Below are 10,693 nucleotides of genomic sequence, written 5' to 3'. Positions count from 1 at the left end.
TTGTAAATTTGATCATATACCATAGACTCATTTTAAGTCTTTTATCAACATTAATGTGGTTATTTCTGGAGACTTTGGTTTAAAGAAATTTGATATGCAATTCTTTTTCTCTGAGAGAAACCATATGTGAATATAAACAAATATCCAAAGGATCTATTTATTTCTCAATAAAACTAGAATTTTGAGTTGCTTTAACTGAAAATAGTGATATGAAGACTGAATGGAAATCCATATAAATCTATTTCACATCATGCCCTCGTAAAATTGTTTATATAGAACAATGAGAGTTTGTAAGATATTCAAACAGCACATTGCTATATTTATTTGAACATTTTTGACATCAGGGCATTTTAGGATAAATCTCCAACAATTGGCTTAACTAATAGTTTTTGCGAGGTCAGACTCTTGTGTTATATGTAAGTTTGTCTATGAAAATGTATTCTGGTGACATGGGCCTACATTTATCCCTGCCTACTCTTTGAGATTTATAAAGTTAAACTAAGGAAGTGATAAAAGAAAGAACAGTAATTTTTTATCATTTATTTTTCATAGAAAACATGTTAAAATACTTTATATGAATAAGTTGACAATAACTGAAAATAAACTGGTAGCACTTTTACATGTAATTTTGTTGTATATAAAGAAATAAAATTGTTGAGTTACAAATTTTCTTATTGTTTTCATTCATATAAAATAATTATTTTGCACATTGGTGAAAAATACTTCCCTAACAGCCAATGTTGGTTTCTGCTTTTGTTTCAACAAGTACATGAAAAAATTATCTTCATGTACTGCTTTCACATATAAATTGGGTTACATTATTAGTTATTTATAAAGATTTTTGACAGGTTAATATGGTTTTATATAAATAGATGCCTATATAACCAGAGCCAGGAGGTGAGGGTTATATTGCTTACAACACTTTATATATGACCATATAACCTGTCCGGAATCTTTATAATGAATTTACCATACAGCAAACTTACTTTATTAGAGAGAAAATGAAAATAATCCATAAATTGACGGCAGCTGTGTTTATAACTTGCATCACAAGTATCCAATGTAAAGCGATGTTACAAATGTGCAGTATTTTTACAAAAACATTTTTCAAGTATTTTTACACAATTGTAACTAGTAGCCAGCTTTGTCAATGAAAACTGCTTAAAACTATTCAACTTTAATCATATAATTTAATTTATCTACAAGCAAACAACAGTTTTTCCATATGGTATGAAATTTAAAATGGTGATAAATTAAATTTTATGCCCAACTTCAGAATACATAGTTACCTGTATTGTTTATGAATGCAGAAATTTATTTGACTAACAGACATTAAAGGGCATGTACTGATATGTTGGCCACCATACTGGTATTTTCTCAATGACATCACCATGGAAAAAACCTTGCTAGAGGCAAGAACATACCAAATATAGATACATATATTACGAGAATTGTCCAAAGACGGCAAGATCTTTTGTTTTATCACGATATAATCCACAATTAGTTAATATATACATGGGTTCAATAGTTTTTAATTCTTAAAGCGATATTCCAGAAAAATTTACGCATGCAGCAAAATAATACTTTAAATAAACAAGAGGGCCATGATGGCCCTAGATCGCTCACCTGAATTATCAAACTCATCCAAACAATTACCTAAACAAGCATTCTAACCAAGTCTCATGACAGGTGAGTCAAAAATGTGACCACTACAGTGTTAACAAGGATTATCCATATTTGAGCAGTGCGACCTAGTTTTTTACCCAGGTGACACATATTCAAACTTGACCTAGAAATCATCAAAACAAACTTTCAGACCAATTTCCAGGATACTTGGATCAAAACAGTAGCAACTAGAGTGTTAACAAGATTTTTCTATTTTTAGCTCCGGTGACCTAGTTTCACATGCGATTTCGAACTAATCCAAGCAATTACCTAGACAAGCATCCTGACCAAGTTTGATGATAATCGAGTCGAAAATGTGACCACTAGAATGTTAACAAGGTTTTTCCATATTTGGGCGGTGTGACCTAGTTTTTCATCCAAGATGACCCATGTTTGAAACTTTCAGACCAATTAACAGAATATTTGGATCACAACAGTAGCCACTAGAGTGTTAACAAGATTTTTCTATTTTTAGCTCATGTGACCTAGTTTTTCATCCGAGATGTCCCATGTTCGATTTATTCCAAGCAATGACCTATTCAAGTTTCCTGACCAAGTTTGATGACAATTGAGTCAAAATTGTGACCACTAGAGTGTTAACAAGGTTTTTCTATTTTTAGCTCCTGTGACCTAGTTTTTCATCCGAGATGACCCATGTTCGAACTCATCCGAGCTATCACCTAGACAAGCATCTTGATCAAGTTTGATGATGATTGATGCAAAAATGTGACCGCTAAAGTGTTAACAAGGTTTTTCTATTTATAGCTCCGGTGACCTAGTTTTTCATCCGAGATGACCCATATTCGAACTCATCTGAGCTATTATCTAAACAAGCATCCTGACAAAGTTTGATGATGATTGGGTCAAAAATGTGACCACTAGAGTGTTCACAAGGTTTTTCTATTATTAGCTCCTGTGACCTAGTTTTTCATCAGAGATGACCCATGTTCGAACTCATCCAAGCAATTGACTAGACAAGCATTCTGACCAAGTTTGATGATGATTGGTTCAAAAATGTGACCACTAGAGTGTTCACAAGGTTTTTCTATTTATAGCTCCTGTGACCTACTTTTTCATCCGAGATGACCCATGTTCGAACTCATCCGAGCTATCACCTAGACAAACATCCTGACCAAGTTTGATGATGATTGGGTCAAAAATGTGACCTCTAGAGTGTTCAAAAGGTTTTTCTATTTTTAGCTCTTGTGACCTAGTTTTTCATCCGAGATGACCCATGTTCGAACTCATCCGAGCTTTCAACTAGATAAGCATCCTGACCAAGTTTGATGATGATTGAGGCAAAAATGTGACCGCTAGAGTGTTCACAAGCAATTGTGGACGGCCGGACGGACGACGGACATTCACCGATCCTAAAAGCTCACCCTGAGCAAGCTCAGGTGAGCTAAAAATTGTGGATAATAAAATCTTTAGAAAGTAACAATATTAGCACATAAATACATGAAATCATTTATAGATAACAAAATTTGTAAAACAATCATCTTTAAATTCAGTTAACAGTAATGTGCAGTGTTATTGACAAATTTTACAGTATTTGTATAGTAGATCGATGCAATAAATTCCAAACTGGACAAGGCTGTAATATTCCTATGATTTTCTTATCATGCTCTGAATTCTTGTGTGCTTTTTCTCCCTAAATCCTATTGAAAATTTATAGTATAGAATTGTCCATCTTGTATTATTTTTGGAAAAATGCAACTATGTTAGTGATACCCAGATGAAAATTTAAAGTTATTTTAGCTTAATGTTTACTCCCTAGTCAAACAGCATGGATGTGTCGACTGGTGCGAGTCTGTAGTGGTAGTAAAATCAGAACAACTTCTAACTTTCTTCCATATTAAACAAGAGCTGTCCGTAAGACAGCGCGCTCGACTTTTTTATTGCTTGCCAATAAAAAAAGTTTTTGCAGTAAAAGGCAATACAAGAATCTCTGTATTTTTAAAGTGAACAATGGCCATGAGCATTAAGGGCCATAATTCAAATAAAATCTTTGACAGAATTACCTTCTCCTGGACATGTTTGGGAATCATGATTGTAAACAAGTATTCCAACTTTCAAATTAATATCTCAAACAGTTCAGTCAAAAAGTGGACTGGTACTAAAAACTTAACCAAGATTCTAAGTCGATAAAAGGCCTTAATTTTTAAAACAAATCCTTGACAGAGTTACCTTCTCTTGCGTACAGATGGGGGTAATGATGTGAAATAGCATTAAAAGTTTCAAAGCAATATCTCAAAGGGTTAAGGCAATAAGTGGATTTTACCCATATTCAATGTATTTTCTAAGTCAAAAAGGGGCATAATTCTGTCAAAAACCTTGACAGAGTTATGTCCTCTTGTCTGTTGATGAAGGTCGTGATGGTAAACAAGTATGGTCAGTTTCAAAGCAATACCTCCAATGGTTTTGAAATAAAGTGAGGTGGTACAAAAAACTTAACCAAGCTCAATACACTTTCTAAGTCAAAAAAGGGCCATAATTCTGTCAAAAACCTTGACAGAGTTATGTACTCTTGTCTGTAGATGGAGGTTATGATGGTGAACAAGTATGGTAAGTTTCAAAGCCATACTTGTAATACTTCTGAAATAAAGTGGGGTGGTACGAAAAACTTAACCAAGGTGTGACGCCGACGCCGACGCCGGGGCGAGTAGGATAGCTCCCCTTTGCATAGAAAAGTCGAGCTAAAAACTAAATCATTCAACTTCCATTGGTATAAGTATTGTATAGATTCAACAACAAAACGTGTATCATTCAACACTGAATGAATAGCTTTAAGATTTAATTTAAATGCTGATACAGCAAAAAAAATGATATATCATACTTTCACCTAAGTTCTTTATTATGCTGTGAAAACAAAAATATAAAACACAGTATCACCTTTAATTAAATCTACAAATAAAATCAACAATAAATACTGCATTCAAAATTTAAACAACAAAACACTTATCTTGGGTCATGATAAAGATAATGCTTATTCAACTTTTTCCACTAACAAATACAGCTGTTGTATAACAAACATGTTTATAGTCTCCTTCCTTTAAAGCTAAAAATCTAAGAATCCTTTTTGTTTGGAAAGCTAACCCCTTTTAACAAAGCCATCACTCCTTCCCTTCCTTGTATTGCAGACAAATATCTTGTCAATTCACTTGCTTATAATCAACTTCCTGTTTTAAAATATTTAAATTTTACACAGCTAAATTTATACAATGGAAATAAGAAGTGTTGGGGGAGACCGAAAATAGGAGCCTGTATTTCAGTACCCAACAGTAGAGTTTAGTCAAACCTTACAGATAAACAGTTTCAAAACTTGGCTTGTGACTTTTAACAATTATAATTCATAACATGCAAAGGAAATGAGGGGTCACCCCGGGTGGTGACTGACCAAACATTTCTTAAATCTTAAATTTTTACTTAATAAACACTTGCTTAGTATCTGGAGATATTAACTAAATGTTTAATGTGGGGGTGTAGCTTGGATTTATGTTGACAGATGATCAATATATGAACATGTCAGGATAAACCTTGACATGACTGTTTCAAACATTGATGCATGTTTAATGCATCATTCAAATTTGATAATCAGATATAGTTTAATCATGACAGGCAACAACAATGCACCTTTTATTTATTTGTGTGGTATAAACTCAAAGAGTTTTCTTACTTAATGATTTAATATACATAATGATAAACAATTCACTAAATATTTGCATTGTGTGGGATTGTTTTTTCCTAAACAGTTAACCGGAATTAAACATTTAAACATAATATGCAAGACTGTTTCAACGTTTTGTGTATCTACAATGAAAGTAGCAATATTTCTTAAAAACAAGCCTTTTATATAATCCAGACTTATTCATTTATATACAGAGCAACCCTTGCAAAACAGCCATCTATAAAGCAATAACCTGCTTACAACAATGCCTCACACAAGAGCACATCAAAGTGATTTTCACCTCTCTACAGCATCACTCTGTAAACAACCAAATTCTTTAACCACCACAAGGGTATTGCTCTGCACAGGTTGTACTCTGTATTCAATAAATCATTTCATTAAGGTTATAAGAAATAAATATCCAATGTATCACATGTACCGGGGTTTCAGTCGACTTCCCACAACACTGTCGATTTAACCAAACTATTCACATCTGTCTATGCTATATAACTATACTCATCCGTGGAGTTTTGAGTCCGTTCTAGATACTGTTTATCTATAAGAGCTTCTATACACTTTTTAATCATAGCTATATTTGGTGCAAACCTAGCTTTCGCCTGACTTATTACCTACAAAAGAAGAAGAGAATATATTATACCTAATTTATTGGATATCCAATTATGACAACAGTTACACAAACAAAATTTTGAAGCACAATGTGCAATAAGACCTGTGACCAAATATTTTAAATGAGCAGCCAAAAGTGAACAGTCTGGGCAAACAACACAGATGAACAGATTGGGATGGTCATATTCTGATGACATAAGTAATATTATAGCCTTATTGTTACTACTGGAAAGAATAAATAGTTCAGCTGAAGAACCAGGGGACACAACTCTCAATCTAGCAGTGTTACCTCCCATTTAATACAGCTAAGGAATCCACAAAATACCAATTCATGCATGAAGAAAATGTAATTTTGATTTTAAAGAAAAACCTGAAACATCTATTTCTCTAATTAGTAATATAATAATATAGAGTTAACAAGATACTGGAAAATGCTTTTTTTATCTACACAAAAAAAACTATTAGATCATATGTTCTCAATGAGTAGCACTTGGCAATTACACAACAAACCCTTGAATAATTAAGTTTTTTTTAAAAATTAGAAAAATAAGATACCTCTTGAATTAGTAAATTATGTTTCAAAATCTTCCTAGCTTTCATAATTCTAACTATAGCTGCTTGAATGTACATCTTTCTATCTTCGTCCACTGCACTTCGTGTTTGTTCAAGTTCCTGTAACAACAACAAATTCTAAAACTCCTATCCCTTTCACAGCTAAATCTACAGTAAATATGTATAATTGACTAGTCCAGATTTGAATTTAAAACAATTCATCTACCTGTCCATTGTTAAGGGAATTTATATAATGGACTTGCCCTGACTTGTTTTTCAAACCGTCAATTGAGAGATTTTATATCCTTTCCAGGACCAACCCTCTTTTTCGGACGGTAACATTTTAAATCAGGCACATTCTTTCAAGCCCTAAAGGCGGGGTCTTAATTAATGAAGGAAACCTGAAACGTAATAAAACGTGTGGTTTTTTGTCTGTAACGGAAATCAGCGTAAAATGATTTAGTAAAGTCTTATAAAGCGTAATTTCTGATGAATCTACTTTCTTGCGAATGAGGAATATACTGTATTTAAACGATTTGGTTTTCTATCATTAATATTGAAGACACTGTCAGTTTACGTTAAGGGGATAGGTGTTTGTTTGCTGTGAAATAAAAATCTCAAATAATTATTATTGCACATTTTGATGAAAATACATTTTAGTACGTTAAGGGTCATTATGCGGTATAGGTAAATATGATATCCACTACCTGTCAAACAGTAAATGAGAAGTAACCTTTAAATGACTGAAACGTAGAATTCTGTAAAAATGATTAATCTAATTAGCAATAATTAATCATCTTGTCTTTAGAAAAATGTAAATAAGTTACTGTCACGGAAAGGATATAAAAATTTAACTAGAACTGTGTCCCAAGGACACGGATGCCCCCACCAACAACATATATATGGTATATAGTGAAAAAATTAACAAAGGGCCATAATTCTGTTAAATTTGGTCTCAGCGAAAATTCCTTCCATTACTACCATCTACACATTAAGGTTGTTCATCCCTGGAAGTTTAAGCAAAATCTGCCATCCGGTTTAAGAGGAATTGCGTTCACAAAATTTCTATATGGTATATATTGAAAAAATCAACAAAGGGCCATAATTCTATTAAATTTGGTCGCAGCAAAATTTCCATCCTTTGCTACCATCTACACAATAAGGTTGTTCATCCCTAGGAGTTTAAGCAAAATCTGCCATCCGGTTTAAGAGGAGTTGCGTTCACAAAATTTCCACATAGTATATAGTGAAAAGGTCAACAAAGGGCCATAATTTTGTTAAATTTGGTCGCAGCAAAAATTCCTTCCTTTGCTGCCATCTACACATTAAGGTTGTTCATCCCTGGAAGTTTAAGCAAAATCTGCCATCCGGTTTAAGAGGAGTTTTCACAAAATTTCTACATAGTATATAGTGAAAAAGTCAACAAAGGGCCATAATTAGGGATTAAACGATGATCGAGTATAATCGAAAATTGATCGTTTAAAGGACCGATCGGCGATGATCGATTACAAGGTTTAATAATCGATCATCGGTAATTTATTTTTTTGCTGTTACCTAAGTGACTCACTGTATTATAACAACACTCTAAATTAAAGCCAGCTTTGGTTGAAAAAATAATTTGCATTCAATTGAATATGAAAGCATACTGGTGACCATGGTGTTAATAGTTTACAGTGAAAGATATACTATGCTCAAATTTGACATTAGAAAATATTTAGAATTGCTACACAGTCTATTTGTAAATATAAAATAAACATGTTTTGACTTCACACAAAGAAGATATGTTATGTATAAAATCATTTTACACACTAAAGGTAGTTACAATATCAATATACAGTCGAAACTGTACTAACGGTCACCTCTTATCGGCGGTCACCTGACCTTAACGACCATTTTGTGACGCTCCCAACAAAAATCACTCTATTTTATACATCTGTTCAACGGCCACCTGCTGTCCGCGGTCAACGGTCACCTAAAATGCTTCCCGAATCTTAAAGTCGGTCATCTTAAGCGGTCAGCCAGGTGAAACGGCCAGGCAATCTTCTGCGGTCAGCCAGGTGAAACGGCCAGGCAATCTTCTGTCATTTATTTTCAAAGATGACACGTGTCACGGATTAACAAAAGCTACTTGTCAGGTGCTAGATATCAACACAAACCACAACATTTCAAGAAGTTTGCATAATTGCTCATCCGTGTCGTAATTACAAACGTTTGGAACGTCTCAACGCACTTGCAATTCATTCTTTTGAGTTACTGTACGCTAGTTTTTTATTTTTCAATTTACCGATTTTAAGAAAAAAAGAAAGAAGAAAAATGCATTGTCAATGGCAGAGAAATTTCAGTTTATCCCGATTCAGATAAATTTTGTGCGTACATGGTACTTACCAAAGAAATGAAAATGAATTACATCGCCGATTGTCTAAATTCCTCAGTAATAAAATCATAACAAGAGGGCCATGATGGCCCTGAGGTCGCTCACCTGTATAGAGGCCCCCCCCCAAACGTTGCAGGGCCAATTTTACCAAAGGGCTTTTATTTGCACAAACTTGGTAGACACCCATAAGAAGATGTTTCATGCTTAACATCTAAGCTCTAGCTCATTGGGCTATTTAAAATAAGATTTTTTTTAAGTTTTTACTATACACATATAGTTAAAAACAATGACACCCCTGGGGCCGGGCCAGTTATGACCCCAGGGTTTTTATTTGAACAAACTCTGTAGACACTTACTAGAATATGTCTCATGATTAATATCTAAACTCTAGCTATTTGGGTTTTTTCAAAGAAGATTTTAAGTTTTTGCTATACACATATAAGGAAAATCAATGACCCCGGGGCGGGGCCAATTTTGACCCCAGGTCTTTTATTTGAACAAACTTTGTAGACACTCACTAAAAGATGTTTCATGCTTAATATCTTAACTCTAGCTATTTGGGTTTTTTCAAAAAAAGATTTTTTAAGTTTTTGCTATACACATATAAGGAAAATCAATGACCCCCGGGGCGGGGCCAATTTTGACCCCCGGGCTTTTATTTGAACAAACTTGGTAGACACCTATTAGAACATGTTTGATGCTAAATATCTTAACCATAGCTCTTTGAGTTCTTTAAAAGAAGATTTTTTAAGTTTTTACTATATGCATATATAGGGAAAATCAATGACCCCCCGGGGCGGGGTCAATTTTGACCCAAGGGCTTTTATTTGAACAAACTTGGTAGACACTTATTAGAACATGTTTAATGCTAAATATCTTAGCTCTAACTCTTTTGGTTCTTTAAAAGAAGATTTTTTAAGTTTTTACTATATGCATATAGGGAAAATCAATGACCCCCTGGGGCGGGGCCAATTTTGACCCCAGGGCTTTTCTTTGAACAAACTTTGTATACACCTATTAGAACATGTTTGATGCTCAATATCTTAGCCATAGCTCTTTGAGTTCTTTAAAAGAAGATTTTTTAAGTTTTTACTATATGCATATAGGGAAAATCAATGACCCCCCGGGGCGGGGCCAATTTTGACCCCAGGGCTTTTATTTGAACAAACTTGGTAGACACTCACTAGAAGATGTTTCATGCCAAATATCTAAGCTCTAGCTCTTATGGTTTTTTTTTAAAGAAGATATTTAAAGTTTTTTCTTTCGGTTGCCATGGCAACCAGAGTTCTGCATGGAATTAAATTCTTTGAACAATTTTTAAAGGTGACCACCAAAGGAACATTCCTGTGAAGTTTGGATGAAATTGGCCTTGTGGTTTATGAGGAGATGTCATTTAAAGTAAAAGTTTACGGACGACGGACGGACGACGGACGCCGGACGAAAAGCGATCACAAAAGCTCACGCTGTCACTATGTGACAGGTGAGCTAAAAACACTTGCTCCATGTGTGAAAATAAAATTGCATGAATATAATGAGGTCACTGTTAAATCACACCCATTAAGTTTACACACTAGATGACCTCTAAGAGGTAACTAGCGGTCTCTTCAAAGGAATCTTTGATGTTTACAAACCTGTAGCCCTGCTGTTTCAATCCGAAACATCAAAGGAAGTGCCGACACTTAGATGACGTGTACACAATATTCTATTGATCAAAAGTTAGAAAAAGAAACTGTCATACTTTTTTTGTGAAAAAAATATTACGCATTTTAAATTATTGTGCAAGAAGATATTTTTATGGGATAAATAGT

General features: G+C 33.9%; 1 protein-coding gene across 1 annotated transcript in view; it reads right to left on the bottom strand.

The window, feature by feature from the left end:
- Nucleotides 1-525: 525 nt before the first annotated feature.
- Nucleotides 526-10,693, bottom strand: part of LOC132715836 (cullin-2-like) — a 34,384-nt gene continuing 24,216 nt past the window's right edge. Inside the window, exons 19-20 of the mRNA XM_060698915.1 lie at nucleotides 6,515-6,631; nucleotides 526-5,961 (exon numbers count right to left, since the gene is read on the bottom strand). Coding sequence (XP_060554898.1) covers nucleotides 5,830-5,961; nucleotides 6,515-6,631 — 249 coding nt within the window. The 3' untranslated portion in view covers nucleotides 526-5,829. The remainder of the gene's footprint in view (nucleotides 5,962-6,514; nucleotides 6,632-10,693) is intronic.

The sequence above is a fragment of the Ruditapes philippinarum genome, unplaced genomic scaffold, assembly GCF_026571515.1.
Source record: "Ruditapes philippinarum isolate M1 unplaced genomic scaffold, ASM2657151v2 ctg661_1_1_1_1, whole genome shotgun sequence".
In the NCBI taxonomy this organism is placed as follows: domain Eukaryota; kingdom Metazoa; phylum Mollusca; class Bivalvia; order Venerida; family Veneridae; genus Ruditapes; species Ruditapes philippinarum.
Note: the sequence above shows the minus strand (reverse complement) of the source record. Positions and strands in the feature narration are given on the sequence as shown.